Source organism: Malaclemys terrapin, chromosome 3 (genome assembly GCF_027887155.1).
Source record: "Malaclemys terrapin pileata isolate rMalTer1 chromosome 3, rMalTer1.hap1, whole genome shotgun sequence".
NCBI lineage: Eukaryota > Metazoa > Chordata > Testudines > Emydidae > Malaclemys > Malaclemys terrapin.
The window spans coordinates 39,167,052-39,188,686 of NC_071507.1; the positions used below are offsets into that span (position 1 = coordinate 39,167,052).

Consider the following 21,635-nt stretch of genomic DNA (forward strand, 5'->3'; position numbering starts at 1 on the left):
AATCTATGAATCTATGTTAATAGATGTTTGAGCTATGAGTAGTAGCGTCACAGATGGTTGGTAAGCACATCCGCAGGTGTTATAGACTGTAATAAGCAGCCTATTGAGCTGAACTCTATAACAACTGAGGAACCATGTATTAACACATCTATTAACCATTTATTAACTCTTTAGAAATGGAAACTTAATACAAAGTGTAACCACGTATTTTTCATTGCCAGTATCACAATAATTTTCTTAAATGTAATTAATTTTAACTTATTAACAGAACTGCTTCTTATATAATGTAATTTTCTGCAGGAGTACGAGCTGAATCCAGTGGACATTTTCTTCCCTGAGAACATCAAAAATCATGTAGCAACACATTCACATTTGTTCAAAAGGCAGCTCTTCAGAGACACAATATTCTTTTCTTCTTGTCAATAGTCACTTATATTTATTTTAGAACTGTGAAAGTGACCTGACAACACTGAAGTCTTCTTTCCATGTACAGCACTGGAAGTGGAAGTACAAGCTTCCTCACACCACCCCACATGCCTGTTTTGGAGGGGCTTCAAGCAGAGCTGGATAAATAACTGATTTTTCGGTTTGGTGGCCAAACCAGAAAAAAAGTTGTGTTTGGGTGAGAAATACATTTTATTTGATACAAAATTAAACATTTCATTTTTGGGTGTTTTTTATCTTCCTTCCTTCCCCATCACTTTTTTTTTTTTTAAAGGGAAAGCTAAATTTCAAAATGAAATGTCATTTCAAAACAAAGAGTCAAAAATGTTTCAGCTTTTTGGGAATTTTTCCCCCCACTTTTTTCCCAGTCAAAAATACTTGCCAAATTCAACCTGAATTCACGAACCATTTTGGGCTAATAAGCTATTCGAAAAAAATTGCCCAGATCTAACTCAAACATCATGTACACTTAATACTTGGTCTCCTTGAAGAGACTGCTTATAAAGGTTCAAGCTGGTAAAAAATATGATGGGGGAGCAAAGAACTGAATGAACTGAGATCTCATAACGGAGACTTAAGGACAGTGAAACCTGCATGGGCAAAGGCAGCTTATTCATATGCTTCAGTTATAACTAAATTATAGGGCTGTCAAGCAATTAAAAACATTAATCGCGATTAATCATACTGTTTTACAATAATAGAATACCATTTATTTAATTACACTGGTATACAATTTTTGAGAAGTCGTCTGCTTCAGAGATAAAATGTGCTATTTATTATGTATTTTGATGTGCTGAATTCAAATATGACAATTAAAACAACTGATTGGCTACTGTTTCTAAGATATTTAAGTTTTTATATTTTATGTCTATGTATATTGTGTAGATAGAGTTTTAATCATAAATTGTAAACCTAGGTCTTTTCATGTGTTTATGGTTGCTTTACATGATAATATTTCACCTGTCCTGTTTATGTAACACTTTAAAAATCAGCAAAAGGGTTATATAAATTAAATTTATTATGAAACAAAAGGCAAAAAACTATTATGTACATAGTTTAGTCCTATTCAGTGTCTACTCGGCACTTCTTGGCTTGTCTCTTGTATTCATTAAATGGAGCATCTCTTGTCACTGTCCAGCAATAGTCTGCAAGCATTGATGGGCTCCATTTGCCCTGATAGCGTTTCTCCATTGTTGCAATATCCTGGTGAAATCGCTCGCCGTGCTCGTCGCTCACTACTCCGCAGTTCGGGGCAAAAAAATCTAGATGAGAGTGCAAAAAATGTATCTTTAGTGACATGTTGCAACCAAGGCTTTTGTATGCCTTGAGGAGGTTTTCCACCAACAACCTGTAGTTGTCTGCCTTGTTGTTTCCGAGAATATTTATTGCCACTAAGTGGAAGGCTTTCCATGCCGTCTTTTCCTTGCCACGCAGTGCATGGTCAAATGCATCATCTCAAAGAAGTTCACGAATCTGAGGACCAACAAAGACACCTTCCTTTATCTTAGCTTGACTTAACCTTGGAAATTTTCCACGGAGGTACTTGAAAGCTGCTTGTGTTTTGTCAATGGCCTTGACAAAGTTCTTCATCAGACCCAGCTTGATGTATAAGTGTGGTAACAAAATCTTCCTTGATTCAACAAGTGGTGGATGCTGAACACTTTTCCTCCCAGGCTCCAATGACTGTCGGAGTGGCCAATCTTTCTTGATGTAGTGGGAATCTCTTGCACGACTATCCCATTCGCAGAGAAAACAGCAGTACTTTGTGTATCCAGTCTGCAGACCAAGCAAGAGAGCAACAACCTTCAAATCACCACAAAGCTGCCACTGATGTTGGTCATAGTTTATGCACCTCAAAAGTTTTCATGTTGTCATAGGTTTCCTTCATATGGACTGCATGACCAACTGGAATTCATGGCAAAACATTGCCATTATGCAGTAAAACAGCTTTAAGACTCATCTTTGATGAATCAATTAACAGTCTCCACTCATCTGGATCGTGAACGATGTTGAGGGCTGCCATCACACGATGTTGTTGCAGGCTACAAGATCACCTTCCATGAAGAAGAATGGGACAAGATCCTTTTGACAGTCACGGAACATGGAAACCCTAACATCACCTATCAGGAGATTCCACTGCTGTAGTCTGGAGCCCAACAGCTCTGCCTTACTCTTGGGTAGTTCCAAATCCCTGACAAGGTCATTCAGTTCACCTTGTGTTATGAGATGTGGCTCAGAGGAGGAGGATGGGAGAAAATGTGGGTCCTGTGACATTGATGGTTCAGGACCAGAAGTTTCATCCTCTTCCTCGTCTGACTCAAGTGAGAATGATTCTGGTGCATCAGGAACCGGCAGTCCTTCTCCCTGGGGTACTGGGTGTATAGCTGATGGAATGTTTGGATAATGCACAGTCCACTTTTTCTTCTTTGACACACCTTTCCCAACTGAAGGCACCATGCAGAAGTAACAATTGCTGCTATGATCTATTGGCTCTCTCCAAATCATTGGCACTGCAAAAGGCATAGATTTCCTTTTCCTGTTCAACCACTAGTGAAGATTTGTTGCACAAGTGTTGCAACATATGTGTGGGGCCCACTTCTTGTCCTGATCTCCAATTTTGCAGCCAAAATAAAGGTGATAGGCTTTCTTAACTATAGTGGTTATACTGCGCTTTTGTGATGCAAGAGTCACTTCACCACAAACATAGCAGAAGTTATCTGCACTGTTCACACAAGTACGAGGCATCTCTGCTCACTTTGGCTAAACAGAAATGTGTCCCTTTGCAAAATCAAACACTGACAAATAAGAGAGCACGACACTGTATGATTTCTAGAGCTGATATAGGGCAATTTGTTCAGCAGAGTGACGTAAGCTTCGTTATGATTGCATCATCCATGACTTCTAGGAATAACATGATGCAATTCATATCATCTATGATGCAATACCAGCTTCAGATTGCATCATTCATTGTTTTGCCTAAAAAGCAAGTATTGTCCAAACCCAGTCATAGATTTATTCATAGATCCAGTCAAAGATGTATTTTAGTCATTTCTGGTTTAAATTGAGATCCCTTCCCTTTATAACTCACTTATCCTCCGCCATTCCCAAATCAAGGGTCGTATATACTGACCTAATAGCATATCTTGAAAACTAGAGCCAATCAACAATTTTAAGCATCATTTTCATTCTCTGTGACCCAGAATTAGTAAAGTTTGACTACATTTATTTCAGAAGCATTTTGGCTGTAGAGCAGTGTTATTGGATGTTTTCTACATTTTCAAATATATTGATTTCAATTACAACACAGAATACAAAGTGTACAGTGCTCACCTATATATTTATTTTTGATTGCAAGTATTTGCATTGTAAAAAAACCAAAAGAAATAGTATTTTTCAGTTCATCTAATACAGTAACTCCTCACTTAACATTGTAGTTATGTTCCTGAAAAATGCAACTTTAAGCGAAACAATGTTAAATGAATCCAATTTCCCCATAAGAATTAATGTAAAGGGGGTTAGGTTCCAGGGAATTTTTTTTCACCAGATAGAAGACATATTATTTATTTTATATATATATCTATATATATCTATATATCTATATATATATATACACACACACACACAGTATAAGTTTTAAACAAACAATTTAATACTGGTACACAGTGATGATGATTGTGAAGCTTGGTTGAGGTGGAGGAGTCAGAGGGTGGGATATTTTCCAGGGAATGCCTTACTGCTAAATGATGAACTAGAAATTGGCTGAGCCCTCAAGGGTTAACTGTCACAGTCTACAAGGCAGCAGGACTGGAGGGAGGGGAGAGAGCATCGCAGACAGAGACACACACTGTGTGTGTGAGAGAGAGATGCGCATTTCCACTTTAAGTACACTGCCTTGTTAATTAGATCAGCTTGATGAGACCACAGCTGCTGCTGCCTGGAAGCTCCCTCTGTCATGTGTCCCCCCTGCTCTATGGAAGATGGGGTAAGTGGGGTGCAGGAGCAGGGGGAGGGGGACACCCTGACATTAGCCCCCCTTTTTCTCCCCTCCCCGCGCACAGCAAGCAGGAATCTCTGGGAGCTGCTCCAAGGTAGAGGGCAGGAGTAGCACATGGCAGTGGAGGGAGGGAGAGCTGCAATTGATAGCCTGCTGGGCAGCTGCTGCACACCGAACTTAGGAGAGCAGGGAGCTGATAGGGGGAGCTAATAGGGGGGCTGCCGGTTCACCCTGGTTCCAAGCCCCCACCAGCTAGCTTGTTTTGTTTTTAAGTGCAGTTATGTAACAAAAAAAAAAAAAAAATCTACATTTGTAAGTTGCACTTTCATGACAATGAGATTGCACTACAGTACTTGTATGAGGTGAACTGAAAAACATTATTTCTTTTGTTTATCATTTTTACAATGCAAAAATGTGTAATAAAAATAATATACTCTTTGATTTGAATTACAACACAGAATACAATATATATGAAAATGTAGAAAAACATCCAAAATATTTAATAAAATTCAATTGGTATTCTATTGTTTTACAGTGTGATTAAAACTGTGATTAATTGCAATTAAGTTTTTTAATTGCGATTAATTTTTTTTTAGTTAATCGCATGAGTTAACTGCGATTAGTCAACAGCCCTACTAAATTCCTTTGTTTTGCGTGTATCTTAACCTTTTCGCAGCCACAATCCAACATGACTAACCTGTGGTAGATGAGGGTCTATCCCCCCCCGCCCAAAAAAGGAAAGAGTTGCAAGCAAATTATCAATCACTCAGGCAGTCAGTGACTGGTATCAACTCCACCCCATTACACTGCATTAGGACACAGCAAATGAAAGCTTTGCTGTCCAAAACTGCAATACTTCAGAAGCAAACATAGCAGAGTTGGGAGTGATGAGTGTTTCCTTCACCTTCACAAGTACCAAATGCCTAATGTAACATAATAGCTTAATATGGAGCATTTTTAAAAGCTGAATAAGGATTTCCCTCACTGCTAAACATGGAAGGAAAGACTGGGATTTTCAACGCACTTAGGGGATTTAGGACTGCCACTGAATTTCAGTGGAATCTGTGCACCCAACTTTCTTACAGGAGCCTGAGAAAATCCCAGTCAAAATACATTAGAATTTAGCTTTCCAAGATAGGTCACTAAACAAGAAAATACTATTTTTTTATCCTGACAACATATTTATCCATTTGGCAGTACAAAAGCACCTCCTTCTTAAGCTTCCAGATCAATGGAAAACAATTACAGCTTTCACGGCCAAAACACATTTAAACATGGGAAGATAAAAGTGCATTAGTTCTGTACTTACAAAGTCTTGTCGTATGTCATTGAAGTCTTTACCATATTTTTCCAAAGCCTCTTCAAATAAACTAGCTTCCGAAGCTGACCATTCTTCCATTTCATCTCTGCATAGAACTGGTCCTCCAAGTGGTACCAGAACACTAATGGCACTGCTCAGATCATAGTTGTGCTTATGTAATGTATCCATTGCATGGAACTAAGAAAGAAAGAAAGAAAAATAATTAAATTGGTGAATTAAAGCATTGTCAACCAGGATCACAACTAATAAAAGTATTATATTCTATATGCTGGGAAACATGCCTTAACTTATAATAAATTTAGAGTTTACCCTGTTAAGTGTTGTCTGACAGAAGAATATCTGCACTGTACTTGATATGGGCAAGGAAATGCTATAATATTTGTTAAAAGCTACAGTATTTAATAAATTGCCTATAAATTAGCACACATTCTTCAACAGTTCCACTGAGGATCTGACACTTTTGTTTTCAGTGACCAAAGATTATATATAATGCTAAACCAGAGATGCAAACTTCTCCTTGCCCAACAGTCTCACTTTTTTTGGACAGGTGAGGAAATTATCATTAGTTTTTTTCATTATCACCATCATAGTGAAGTGTAGGAGAAGATTTTGTCTCTGGTATCTGACACTGTTAATGAAAAATTATGCAGGGTTGCACTAAACATTGTGAGGGCTTTTGTTAGTAAAAAGAAGAATACGGAGGCAACTGAATAGATAACTGCAATCTTCACTCAGATGGTCTCAAAAAATTGTTGTATCATGACATCACTAATAAGTGATGGGGAAGATGAGTAAAGAAATAACAAATGCGCCACAGATCCTCTTCACAGAACATGTGCAATCAATAGTCTTTCTGACTCAGAGTCCCATATATACATGATCTCCAGGACCTTAAACCCATTGCTGTGGAGGCAGCAGTACAGGTGCTGAAGGAGTAAAGACTCACTCTGAAAACCACAGCTGCTATTTCTTAGGGCAAGCTTGCCAGGCAGAACCTAAAGAAGGAATGAAGGGGCCAGATTTATTAAAATAAAAGTGAAGAATATTTCCTCTTTCAAGAGAAAAGACTGCTAAATATAAACACAGCAGAGCAGCATTAGTTCTGTAGTAGTGTCTAAGGACCACACTGCAGCCATCATGGACCTCAGCACTTAAACTGGTAGTCATCTCAGGGAATGCACCAGTGAGAGCTTGAGTGTTTGAAGCAGAACAGACTGGTGTGCTTACATACTAATGCGAATTTGTTAATGCAAAAGTCATTGCTTGGACCTCACTGCTATGAAGGAGGGAGGTTGAAATGAATATCTTTTTCATCTTCTTCTATGTAACCTCAAAGCTTATCTCCTTGGAAGTTTCCATAACAGGCTGGAATGAATTGGTTGGATTTTAAATCGGCAACAATTCTGAAAACAATAGAGATCATTGACTATTTAAACTATTTTCAGTTATTTATCTACATCAAACAAGATTCACATTTTTTCAAAACATTTTTAATTTTTTTGTAAAGGTTCTTAGCTGAAAGCGAGATGTATGCTTATCAATTGCCCTGACCATCTTCCCCTCACAAATGCTTCTTTCTAGACAACTCTGTATTAGAACTGGTATAATTCTTAGCTTACAACTGAAGGATGACATCTTTAGGCAGCAATGTGATCTAGTGGGTAGGGCACTGAACTGGGACACAGACGGCTTAGGTTCTATTCCCAGCTGTGCCACTGGCCTGCTATCTGACCTTGTGTGAGTAATTTGACCTCTTTGGGTCTCAGTTTACCCTCCTATAAGTATGTTTGTACAGCACTTACTACAATGGGACACCATTCTCAGCTGAGGCTTCCAAGTGCTACTGCAATATAAATACCACAAATACTTTGCTACTTCTTATGAACAGTAGAGTTCTTTCCCGGACTTTCAGTATGCTTTGGGAAGAGGCCTCTTCAAGTACTACTGGTGGCAGGAACTGCTTGATTAATTTAACCTGCAAAAAGCAATGCGTTCCTTTGATTCACTTTCTTCTACAGCGTACTTTATTATTTAGCGCTGAACTTACATTCGCCCTGACTACAAATTGCCTTGAGAAGTCACTGTAATGGATAAAATTAGTATTGTGCTATCTTAAGACACATAGTAATCCGATCAGTCAAAGCAAAGAATTTTGGAGTTAAACTACTGCCTTATTACTTATTCATCCTGACAAAGAATAAAACAAGCAACCTGAAAGATTGAAACTAACAGCATATGTAATGCTGTGGAAGGCTGATCTACCTGTTCAGATTTAAATTTCAACACTCGTGGAAAGCACAGATTGCACTTCTGCCAAGCAGCTGCTCAATCAGAATCCATCTCACTGATGAGTGACAACTGAGTGAGCAAATGGTAGTCTTGATCTTGTTCTTTTAATGTTAATTTTCAGGAAAAGGTTTGGTCATATTTAGCTACCTAACCACTGATTTGTTTGTTGTATTTATATATCGGTTACAAAGGTACTTTGAAGCAACTGAAGAAATAACTGCATTCTTCACTCAGCTGCTCTGAAGCAATTACTGGATGCTGAGGCAAGCTCCACGAGTAATGCCTTTGCTTTTTTTCCTATAGCCCCACCCCCTGCTCAAGTAGACTCCTATATTATGGTAGGTGGGTGGGGTTAGCAAGGGCAGAAGCAGCCTGAAAAGGCTGCAGTAGGCCTAAGACCACCAAAAGAGGGAAAGATCACATCTGTTTTCGTCTGCTTTCTCCAAGGATCTGAGCAGTCTGGGGACCAGAGGGAGAAACACCCATGCTGGGATTCACCATAGATGAAGGCCAATCAGATGGAAAGAAGAATTTGGGACCTCCCCCAGATAGGAACCTCAGGTCTGGGGGGCAGAGGGGGAACACCTCTCTCCAGGAAGATGGTGATAGTATCTTCCAGCTGTAATTTAATAGTATCTTAAAAGTCTTAGGGCCCGATATGCTCCAGCCCCCAGCTCACAAAATGAGACACTTCACATGTAAAATTCAAGGGCAGTAACTCTCTTTATTCTTTGTTACTTTCAAGAAACATCTTAGAATATATTTTGTCTTCTGATTTACTAAAGTAACACAGATGCTTTGGAGATAATTCCACCATCAGAAGCCAGCAGAGCAATTCTGTCTACCTAGCTTAGGTTTCACTAAAATGCCTATCTCCATCTAGCTAAGCACTGTACAAGAGTTATCAGGCAGGGGGAAAAAAAACAACAAAAAAGCCTTTTGGGTTTCCCATCTTCTTCCTCAAAGCTTTTACTCCTCAGATTGCAATATTTACAACCGAAAAAACAAAATTAACTGGTCTCTCTCTCAGCCACACATCTCAAGCCTGCAGTGACAGGGTGTGTAATCCCCCTGGCTCTAAGGCATCCTCCCCTTCCAGCATCCTAGCTGTTAACCATATAATTTCCTGTCTTCTAGAAGTGGAGTCTAATCAATCTGCAGTTTCCAACCTTGCCTCTTTACTAACCCCTGTGCGTTTAGATGGGGAAGTGTGAAGATAACCCTGACTTGCCCATAATCTGGTAGGACCTCGGCACCTTGTCCAATCACTCACAATCCACCCAAAATTATAACCCTTGCTCTTGTTTACAGAAATCTTCTTTAAATCACTGCCTAGCAACACAACCAATTAGGAATACAGCAAACACATGGGAGCTTAAGGCACTGCTATATCACCGTTAATTAAACTTGAGGTGCAGTGACTAACTGCTATTAAGAACACATTCAGTGCAATGTACAAAGGATTATATACTCACATCACATCACTTCCAAGTGATAATGAAATACACCACAACCTTTGCTAATGAATGTATCAACTTTAAGTGCTGCTCAAAACATGTTCACCAATTAACAATGGAATGTGACAGAAATGATATTATGAGGAGGAATGTGTCTTTTCCTAATTTAGGAGGGAAAAAAGCATGTGCACTGACAAGGAGAAAAGGAGAAGGATTTAAAAATGCTAAGAGAGCAGACAGTGAAAACGAACAAATAATATCGTAGCTCCTCTGGTGTCTTATTATAAGACACATCTTATATTATGTGTAATGGAAGTTAATGGATCATTCCTAAGGCACAAACTTTCATACCACCACTTGAACACTAAATCTATCCATTTAGTGGCATGATTGCAATATGTACTTTTAAACTATAAACAGAATTATTGTAGGGAACAATTTACAGCATTAACCACTGAACTGTATAGTAAGAAAGATCTACATTCTGTGGGACTTACAGAAAATTCTCAATCCAATAAAATGTTAAAGATAAAAAATTAATAAAATGAGTACAAACACCAAACTAGTAAATTATTCCATAGGAAAATATAGTGTAAATAATGTAAAGTGAATGGAATATGTCACTGAAGTAACTTCAGAAAGTGTGAAACAAAAAGATAAGACAGTATCTTTAAGAGTTATTTACAGCATAAGTATTACTCAAGATATTAAATAATATCTTAGAACACTACAATTTCCTTTACTATGTTACAGTAGTCTAGACTCAGATAATTTCCTTTTTAATTGATCATAATATCTGAGAACTGAGTATGGTGAAACATTTTTCAAATTACAACCAATACAGTTGATCTAAATCAAGTATTTACAATAATGAACCCCCCATTAGTGACTTTGGGATATAAATGTTATCTTATTTTAGCCAAATAACTAGAATTGCTGTCTCAGTACACTTTCATTATATTGTTATTTATGCTACTGTTCCCGATCCCCTCAAGCAGTATGCACATACAGGGGCATGTAGCATTGTAGTAGTAGCTGTGTCTATACAGTAAGTTTTTTGAGTATTATATTTAAGATATAGACTCTTATAGAATTGTTAATATGTGGAATTTCCTAAGTAAAATGTTTACCTGTGGAATAAAATGCTTCCAAATTTCATTTGTGTTTGGTTTTGATGTCTATTAGAATACCACATAAGTATAAGGTATACAAGAAAGGACAATATGATCAGTAGTGTATTATTTTTATAAAGTTCAATTAGCTTCTAGTACAGTGTAAATGAAATTACTATTACTTGACAGATTTCATAACTGTGAGTCTTCTTTTGCATGTTTTCGAGTGTACGTTATCCACTCTGCAGTTCAAGTTCTCACATTTACCAGACTATATATTTAATAACATACTGTTGGATTTTACGATGATATACTATGGGGCAAAGCCAATCCCTTGACCTCCATGACTGCACTGGTCCAATGCAATTCACTACCCAAGAGGTGGGAGGACTGAATTTCAGGGAGCTTCAGGGAGCGCAAAGGAGAGAAATCGGGTGAAGTCGATAAGTCACAGTTAATATGAAATAAGAAAATGTATGAGAAAAACAGTCAGATCACAAACAGAGATTGAGAAAATATGAAGTGACAACCAAATTTGAAAGAAAATGCAAGGGAAAGTGCTTTAAGAACAATCACGTATTCCAGTTGAGCAAGTAGGTGATCTATGCTGGTGGGAGTTACTCATTGGGAACATTAGAGATGAGAACTAAAAAACAAATACAAAAACAACTTTGTGGCGTTAAAATATTTCCATTAATACAACATGGCTGAAATCAATAAATTTGCAATACGTGTTGAATTGAGCCATGTTGTATTAATGAAAATATGTATTTGTAATGTCCCTCCATTGAAATGATCATGTTATCAAAGCCAATTTATTAAACATCCCTTTAAAAAGTAGCTGTTTTGTCTTTTATCTAGACAAGAAGATAGAAAAGAACTGGCTGTCAAAATAGTCAAACATACTATTAGTATTGCTTAGTACATATACAGTGCTTTTCATCTGCAAAGCATTATACAAGCATTAACGAATTAATCCTCACAACACACCTCTGTGCTGTGTAGGTTAAAAAGTCTTACTTTACTAGCAAAATAGGAAGAAAAAACATGTAAAGGGAAATGGTATAGAACAGCAAGACTTACAGCTGATGGCTCCACCTTCACAATGTATCATCTCTGAAAGCTTCTCTCCTTACCGTAGTCAACAGGAATAATTTAAAGGTACTTTTATAATATGTGTGCATGTATGTGATGAGTATATCTAACTACCTACCTACATATATATAAACAAACATCCATATAGCTAAATAGATTTCCTTTTCCAAAGTTCTCCCAATTAGAGCATTTAAATTGATCCATCACTTCCATGCCCATTTCTTATAATATTTGGGGAAATGAGGACACCTGGAGAGGTAGCTTGGAGCTGTGTTCCACTGTCTCAAAACGTGTGAGGCTCTGGAGACAGCAGGAAAGGGGTGCATACTGGCATGGTGCTAGAGAATGATGGATTATGGAGTCTGGGGACAAAAGGCACTGAGGGTCATAGAGAAGGAGTAGGAACTGGCAAAAAGCATGCTGGGTAGGGCTCTAAATGAGATGGGATAATAATGAGTGCCTAAAGCATGCCGTAGCTGTTCACAGCCATAATTTTTATTTTTTAAGGGAGTCGATATTTTGGAAATATAATGTTTTGGGGGCTACACAGACTCTATTGAAACACACATTCAATCTTAACCTTTTTAAACAAAAATGTAATAATAGTATCAAGTGAAACACTCACCTCAATTATTTTTCTGAAAGCAAGAGGCAATGTGGTAAAAAAAGCAATCTCTCTTTATGTCACAAGGGTTTTGGTGAGCTAATTAGCCTAAAGCTGTTTTTTCTCTCTCACTGCTTTTGGTTTGTACAAGGTGATAAAAACACACAGCTTGAATTTTACCGATTCTCATTCATATTTATCAGACACAAACATTGATATGATTTTAAAAAGTAACTGGATAGTTTAAAATCTACAAATAACAAATGTGGTAAGAATGTACTTTTAGGGTCTGATCCTGCTCCCACTGAAGCCAGTTGGCACTGTACTACTAACTTCAGTGTGAGGAACAGCAGGGTCTTAATTATGTACAGTATCTGCATGAGTTTACTCCTTACTATATCAGATATCTTGTGACCACTTATCTGCTGGAAAGCAGACCTGAAGCACTATGGTTTGCTGAATTCCTACCATCTGCAAAACAGTACAATTATAGCATTTTTAGCAAACCTCTTACCAGTGTGATGTCTCGGGAAGCAGCAGCTGCACTCATGTGTAAACTAGGTTGCCTGACAGAACTACTACAGTCCAAAGCTCGAGCAAATGTACCAACCGCACTGGGGGAGAAAAAAGAAAAAAGATGGATAAATTAAATTAACACATTTATTTATTATTTTATTAAAAGATGATTTATCAGCACATAAATTAATCACTTGCAAAATAAAAGACATTCTGTAGCACTGAGATTACAATTTTAAACATTTTTCCGACCTTTAATAATGAAAGACAGCAAAGTCATGATTTCTGTTTCAAACAAGTTTCTAAGTAGATTTCTGTTTCAAACAATAGTGTACTAAGTACAAAAACAATTCACCATTTTAATAGTATGAGAACTAAAGATAATCTTATTTAAGGGCAATCAGACAAAATCCACAACTGTTCCAATGTGCTGATTTCCTCATTACTGTCAACTCACGGGCCCTGGTTAGCTTGGATTTTTTTAATTACTTTTTTTTTTTTAATCAAACTCTAAACAGTGCTAGACAAGTAAGCAAATATCACAGGATGAAATGTCACAGTGCTACTCAGATGGTTTTACAGTCATCTCACAGGTAAGATGCAAAAGGAAATTAACATTTCATCCACTTTAGTAATATGTGCTTAATGCTTCCATTAGATAGGCAACAAGGGGCCATCAGCTTGCAGCCACCTAAAATCTATATTTTTCACCCAAGATTTTAGATAATAAGCTGAATGCCCCTCTTAGCCTGACTAATGGAAGCTTTCAGCATTGTTCACATGGACAGAATTTAAGCATGCCTGACAGTGCACGACAGGGTAAAGGTAAGTGCATGTGATATTCCAGAAGAAATCCTTAGCACAAGGGTCAAGGACTGGTTATATCACAATACAACAGGGTATGGGGGCATCAATGAAAGAGGGCAGGGTTAAGGTTGCAGGCCAGGGCTGGCGTGTACTTTAACTCTGTATTTTCTGTTTTTACAGATTTAAGTACAATACATTTGACGCTCCGACAGAGTATGAGCTCTTATTCTCCATTAACGGTGCTGAGCACTAAATTCCCCTTGTTTTTGAGGAAGATGTGGTGAAAAGGAGGGCATGACAGGGTCACCTGAGAGCGTAGAAAGGAAGGCTTCTTCTAACATGTCACTGCCACTCAGCTAACAGCTCTGCTCTCATCATCAGCCCTCCATGCCCTAGTAGGGTTGGAGGGGCCATGGGCAGGAAAGAAGATGGTAACGAATGGACTGCGACACTCACATCTACCACTGTTCAGGTTATACCAGGATTTTCCATTTCAGTAAGTGTGAAAAAGTTCTACACAAGTCTTTTGGGCAGGGTGGATAAAAAACAATTATTTAAATTATATTTTTTAATGTTGTTATTTATAAGAAGTTTTCCTTTTTAAAAATAAACCTATTTAAAATGAAATCTGAATTTAATGCAAAATATGGGAAAGCTTACCGTTAATATAATCTCTTAAAACATTTAAACAACAAATAAATATACTAAATTCACAAGCCTCTATCAAAAACTTGGCATTAAAAGCTACTTCTCTATATAAAGAAAGAATCAGGGGGAAACATCTAGCATCTAACATGTAGGGGACTTAGGGGCTGCTCAACTTAGTGCAAGAGATTGGCAATGTCATCACAGGTACTGGGACCCAGTCTCTGATCCAGGAGACAACATCATGTATCTCATCAGGACATGAACTCAGCCCACCTAGATCATCTCATACTCCTAATTTCATAGCTTCTCCCTATCTAGGCTCTGATTGGCTCAGTTCTCAAATTATGAATATTTATGACTCCAGCCATTATGGAAACTTTTACTCTCCAGCTCATGGAAAAACATTGATTTTCCCAGTAACTACCTGCCCTTGTTTTGGATGGGTCTGGGCACTTCAAGTAAATGACCCTGATCTTCTCCTTGCACGTGTACACAGACAAAAATACAAAGAGAAATCCATTAATTTCTCAACTGCCTCCTTCTCTATCTCTAAACAAATAAAGCACTGTAGTGCAAAAAGCATGTGGGTTACACAACTAACCGTCCAAGACTTCTAGTTCTTTTGTTTTCCTGGAGGTAGGAGTGGGGAATTAAATAATAAAGGAGAACGAGCAGAGTGTGCAACTGGAAACAAGCAACATTGGTGTGAAAGCAGGACGCTGTGGGAAGAAGGGGCAACATTCTTCAGAGTGCAGCCTCTAGTGTTGACTTCAACATCTGGGAACTGGACAAAAAAACCTGCCTTGGCTGCAGGCTGTAAATAAGACCCTATTTGGGAATATTCCTATAATCCTCAATGAAAAAGGAACACATGGCAAATGTAAACAGTACAGCAAAGAGATACAGGACTTGGTTGTCAGAATGAAACATTATGAAAAATGCTCTTCAGAAAGCAATGCCTTTCAAGATGATGATGTGGACATATCTGAACAATCGTGTTCAACTGGTTAGTAAACTTATTTTTGCACCATCCTTATGGACTGCCGACCACATCTTACTATGCTAGGAAATGATAATTTAGATTATTGCCAGAAATTTGGGTTTTGGGTAGATCACTTACTTATGAATTGCAAAATATTTATGTTCAAAATATATCTGGTATGCTAGTTTGTTGTGGGAGTATTTATCAATTACATTTTTACTGTTACTGCTAGACCTCTGAAATGGTTTTTCATTGATTAGTATAATCAAACATACTAGGGGAAGATTTCCTGTTTAAAATTAAGCTTTTATTAGGCATTATGAATTTTAACTTTGAAAAAATGTGTTGTTGTTTTTTTTTTCAAGCTGTTTGGTATGTTGCTAGAGATAAGGCTTTAAAAAGATTTAGATAAGCCTTATGGTTTATTATTTTCCCTGTAAAACCATTCAAGGTGAAGTAGCCTGTTAACACCCCTGTAGTCATAGGACAAAAAGGGGGATTAGTGTGTTAGACTGTTGTAATAAGCCATAAATCCAGGGTTTTTATTACGACCATGATTTTTAGTGTCGATCAAAGTTATGAATTTAAGCTCCTAGTAGGGATGTAAATACCATTAAAAAAGTTAACCATTTAAACAATTAAAAATATTTCATTTAAACAGTTAACCAATTAAAGGGCTGGCTGGCCAGCATGGCTGGGGCTGGGGCCGCTCCGGCCGGCGCTGCTCTGGCCAGCGTGGGGCCACTGGGGTTGGCAGGCTGGCCGGCTGGCACTGAGCTGCTGGGGTTGGCCAGTCAGCCGGCACGGGGCTGCTGGGGCCGGCTGGCCTGGGGGTTAAAGGTTAAGGCGGGTTCACCGTTAAGACTATGCTTACTGGTTAACATTTTACATCTCTAGCTCTTAGGCTCATCTTTTGAAAGTGTTGAGCAGGCTTCCTTTGAGGATGAGAACTGATACGTCAGGTATAGAGTATCACTTCACCTTGAATGGTCCCTTACAATATCTGCTAACTACTTAAACTAAACTATCTGTTCCACCTTGTATTTAGCTGTGACACTCCGAGTACCTTTCACAGACCTGAGGAAGAGATCCATGTAGCTGTAAAACATGTCTCTCTCACCAACAGAAGTTAGGTGGGTCATGGAATCTTGAGCAACAAATCTTGAAGAATAATAGTTACAATAATAATAGTAACTGTTTTTTCTTATTCGGGTGCCTGCTCATGTCCATTCACCCTCTCCCCTGGTTCTTGTCACACAGATAGAAAGCAGAAGACCAGAAGTCCGAAGTGCAGGCAATACGATGTTTATTGGGTTAGTTTCCAGCAAGTATGTATACCAGGGGTCTCAAACTCAAATGACCACGAGAGCCACATGAGGACTAGTGCATTGGCCCGAGAGCCGCATCACTGACACCCCCCCCTCGCTGCCCCGGCCCCGCCCCTACTCCACCCCTTCCATGAGGCCCCACCCCTGCCCCGTCTCTTCTCCACCTCCTCCCCTGAGCGCATGGCTCCCCGCTCCTCCCCCCTCCCTCCTGGAAAGTGCTAAGTGCCACCAACAGCTGTTTGGCAGCTTGGCAGTGGGAAGCGCCTGGAGGTAGGCAGAAGAAAAAAGAAGAGTAATATAGTAGTATAGTATTAAAATATAGTATGCTATTAAAAGTCAATTTATTAACTTTTTTATTAACTTCTTTAACTGTAATGTGAAAAGTCAGTGCTAATTTTGACAGTCGTTTCATTTTTGGCCACTTAGCTGGCAGCGTTTTGCATCAACCAGAGCATCAATATTAGGTTTGATATCCTGAGACGAAACCCATCTCAGTGTTGCTTTCAAATGTTAATCAGTGAGCCTTGACCTTAACACAGATTTGTTAATCTTCATGGAAGAGAAAAACTGTTTACATATATATGTACTTCCAAACATTGCCATTATCTTTGCGGAAGCAGAGAATAACATGGGAAATCTTTCTTGTGAAAGAAACCTGTAGAATTCCGGAATTCCAACATCTGTATACTTCTGCTTCAAAATGGTGTCACACTGAAGCTCCGCTAACTCCATCTGCATTTCCTCTGCAACATAGTCAATTTCAACAGCAAACGGTGAGGAAAAAAGTTGAAAATGTGGTTCAAGTGCCTTGAAATCTTTAAACCACACATCAAACTGTTTGTGTAAGTTAGAAATGATCTCTGTATATTCTTTCAAGGATTTGGGTTCAACTTTTCCTAAGGAATTCAGAGTCAAGAAATGAACCAATTTGCCAGCAGTCAGCTATTTCCCCCACAAAGTAAGCTTGACTTTGAATGACTTAACACTGTCATACATCTGTGTTATCACCTGTTTTCTATCCTGAAGTTTCAAGTTCAGTGCATTCAGGTGATCAGTTACATCTGTTAGAAAAGCAAGGTTGCAGATAAAAGTGGAATCATCAAGCTGTGGAACCTCCTTGTTTTTCATTTTCATGAAGGAATCAATCTCCTCTCTAAGTGCAAAAAAACACTTCAAAACATTTCCCATGACTCAGCCATCTAACTTGAGTGTGATACAGAAGTTCCCCATATTCGCTGTCCATACTTCCTAGAAAAGAAGTGAACTGTCTGTGATTCAGCCCTCATGCACGTATAAAATTAACAGTTTTAACAACTACATCCATAACTTCCTTCATTTGTAGACTTTTACTGCACAGGGCTTCTTGGTGCAAAATACAACGTATACTGGTGAAGCTAATTCCTGGTATATTGAGGCTGTTCAGTTTGGTCTTCAATAATCCAACCACACCGTTTCCAGAGCACACTGATGGCGCACCATCCGTAGCCAAAGATACGAGTTTGTTCCATGGCAGCGCAGCTTTTCCAATGCACTCTTCCAGTCCTTGAAATATGTCACATCCCATTGTGGTACCCTTCAGTGGCATTAAGTCTAGCAATTCTTCAGTTATAATCAAATTGCAATCCACACCTCTAATGAACACTACACACTGTGCGGTATCTGATACATCTGTACTCTCATCAAGAACAATTGAAAATGCTTCAAAGTCTTTTGCCATTTGAATCAATTGTTTTTGCACATTATCAGCTAAATCCGTTATCCTGCAGGCAACTGTATTGGCAGACAAGCTTATGCCTTCAAAAACTTTCTTCCTATCAGGACATAAAATTTCACTGGCCTTCATAAGACATTCTTTTATGAATAAGCCTTCTGTAAAAGGTCGTGATGATTTAGCTATCATTTCGCTTATCACAAAACTTGCTCTTACTGAATCTTCGCTAGACTTGTTAATCCCCGAAAAGAAATTTCTTTGCTTGGCAAATGCTGCTTTAAGTTGCTGAACTTTTTCCTCTCGGATTTTTCTAGTGAATGCATCATATTTTTCATGGTGCATCGTGTTGTAGTGCAGACGCAAGTTATACTCCTTGGGAATAGCAATCGTTTGCTGACAAATAAGGCATTGAATTTTATCTTTTACCTCTGTGAAAAAATATAAATTCTCCCATTTGTCTTGAAAAACTCTCTTTTCTTCCATGAGTGTTCTTTTTTTCGACGAAATCATTTCCAAGCGGTTTTAATAAAATATATACACTCAGTAAAGCCTCCCCTGCACTGGGCTGCACCACCACTCCACTCCTGCTCTGCCTCTTCCAGGGGTGGCAGGTTTGTAGAAATTTTGGTGGTGTCCAGAACCTGCCCTCCCCCAAACTCCGCCCCCACCTGCCTAAGGCTCTGGGAGGGAGTTTGGGTGGGGAAGGGAGTCTGGGGTGCAGACTCTGGGATGGAGTTTGAGTGCTGGGTGCAGGCTCCAGGCTGGGGCAGGGGCTGCAGGCTTTGGGATGGAGTTTTGGGATAGGAGAGGGTGCAGGGGTGAGGGCTGTGGGGCTGAGGATGAGGGGTTTGGGGCATTGGAGGGGCTCGGGGCATTGGAGGGGCTCAGAACTAGGGCAGCCTGCCCTGGCCATAGTGGAGGGGGGCACTAGGACCCTGTGGCAGCAGGTGATGCCGGAAGCCGGCAGAGCGGAGCTGAGTCAGCATGAGCTGCAGGCTCCGGGGCAGTGAGGAGGCAGCAAGTGAGGCCGGGGGATGCTCGGGGGAGGTGCATGGGGGCGGCATGTGGGGCCGGGGGAGAGACCTGGCCCCAAACATTGGGGAGCAGGGCCACAGGGAAGAGCTCCGCGGGGCCGCGTGTTTGAGACCCCTGATATATACCATGACTCTGATGCTGAAGAACCTTGTTTCCCAGTGTCTCGTCCCCTCCTCCTCAGCAAGCATAATTATACCTGAAATGAACAACCACAGTCCCACCCCTTAAAACTTACAATCATGTTCCATTTTGTGGGGTCGTGAGCCTTGGGTCTTTGTCCCACCTCTTTTGAACCCCAGGGGAGGGGTAAGGAGTGAGGTTGTGCTACGGTTAGGGGCAGGCATTTCTCTGGCCTTTTAGTGTTTTACCTTCCTCCCAACCACCACCACCCCACTTTCTCCTCCCGACTGGTTGCTTGACCTTGTCTTGAGATAGGAGTTGAGGCAGTCTTCAAGTGAGTGCTCATATATTATACTCCCACCATGCCCAGTAACACTTTAACTGCTCTTATCTGTTCCCATTATACTAACAAACCCATCTGGCTAGGCAGAAGCAACATACACAATGTCTTTGTCTTTTGTTTACACATATTAGTAAGGACCCTTTTGTTCACACATATTAGTAAGAACGTAGGTGTATCAAAAAAAAAAATCAAACAGGTTAAGCAAATCTCAGAATACTATCTCAGGCGAAAATACAGGCCTGAATCCTACATTGGCACTAGCACTCCTAACATGATTCACAAGCAGTACCTCCAGAGGTACAATACCGCTCTCCCGAAACAGGCACTGTCACGGGCCTATTAGGTGATAGCATAGTAGGACGTGAAGGTATGAACCGATGACCATGTTGCAGCTCTGCAGATGTCTGAAGAGTGGAAGGCAGAGATGGCTGCCAAGTGCACCTTAACAGATAAGAAAGCTAGACCTTGATACATTAGGTAGAGCGGACAGTCCAAGATAAAGTGCAGAGAAGATCTGGATGGAGAGAGATTCCGTTCGGAGGCCCAAGAAGTGAAATGTTTCCACATTACCAAGACGGTAGCCCTGGTGGAAGGCTTTCTGCTACCAAATAAGAATTTTCAAACCTGTTCCAAGCACGCCTACTCTTCAGGGTTCAGCCACACAGGAATCCCTTCCCTCTCAATGTCGTCAAGTGCAAGGAGGTGAGATTTGGGTGAAGCAACTGTCCGTAGTCTTATGAAATCAATTCCAAGTGGAGTGGGAGCACGAGTGGAGCTGCCCTTAGAGGTCCAGAAGCATACCAAGCCAATGCTGGCATGGTCACGCAGGAGCTATCAGGATAACCTCTGCCTTGTCCTGTTTGATTTTTGGGAGGACCTTGTGAACCAAGGGGATTGGTGGGAAGGTGTATACTAGGCGGTCTGTCCATGAGAGCAGGAAGGCATCGGAGAGGGAGTCCATGTTGTGCCCATGCTGCAAACAGAACTGATGGCATTTCCTGTTCTGTCTTTCTGTCTAGTGGTGAAGAGGTCCAACCTGGGGAGGCCCCCACTTCTGGAAGATGACACTGACAACCACCAGGTGAAGAAACCACTCATGGTGAGAGGAAAAGGATCTGCTGATGCGATCCACCAGTGCATCTTGGGCCCTCGGGACATGTGGCACCTCAAGGTGAATAACATGTTTCTTGCAGAAGTCCCACAGCCTACTGGGATCCAGGAAGTGGGCGGGCAGAAGCCCGCCCACTGCTAAAGGACCTCCCATCAGCCTAAGGGGAGGATCCACAGGACCTGGAAGCCAATTGATTCCAGGGAACAACTAAAATAACAGGGACAGGAGTGCGGTCAAAGGGTCAAACGAAGGGAACCTCCTGGTACAAGGCTGAAGATCGAGCCCATCCCTGCTTCTTAATGTAAAACACTGATGCAGTGCTGTCCCTCAAGACCTGCACCATTTTGCCTAAGATGTGGGGAAGGAATACCTGGCAAGCAAAGAGTATCGCCCTAAGGTCCCTGACATTTATATGCACGGAGAGTTCTACCTGGGACAAGAGGCCCTGAGTTCTGATACTGTTGAGGTGGGCTCCCCACCCCAGGTCTGATGCATCCGAGACTAAGGTTACTGATGGATGAGGGGCAGCAAAAGGTACCCGTTCATTATGGATCCTGGGTCTATCCACCAGGTCAGCGAAGCGAGGACCAGAGGCGGAATAATGAGTATCGAGTCGAAGTGGTGTCTGCTTGGGGAGTAGACTGATGCCAGCCACATCTGTAGGGGTCTGAGGAGTACTTGTGCATACTGCAACACATTGGTACATTCCACCATGTGA

At 40.2% G+C, this 21,635-nt stretch overlaps 1 protein-coding gene across 2 annotated transcripts in view; it reads right to left on the reverse strand.

The window, feature by feature from the left end:
* MTA3 (metastasis associated 1 family member 3) overlaps positions 1–21,635 on the reverse strand; it is a 189,373-nt gene that overhangs the window by 63,072 nt on the left and 104,666 nt on the right. For both annotated transcript variants that reach the window (XM_054023618.1, XM_054023619.1), the window contains exons 8-9: positions 12,831–12,930; positions 5,748–5,936 (exon numbers count right to left, since the gene is read on the reverse strand). In XM_054023618.1, coding sequence (XP_053879593.1) covers positions 5,748–5,936; positions 12,831–12,930 — 289 coding nt within the window. The remainder of the gene's footprint in view (positions 1–5,747; positions 5,937–12,830; positions 12,931–21,635) is intronic.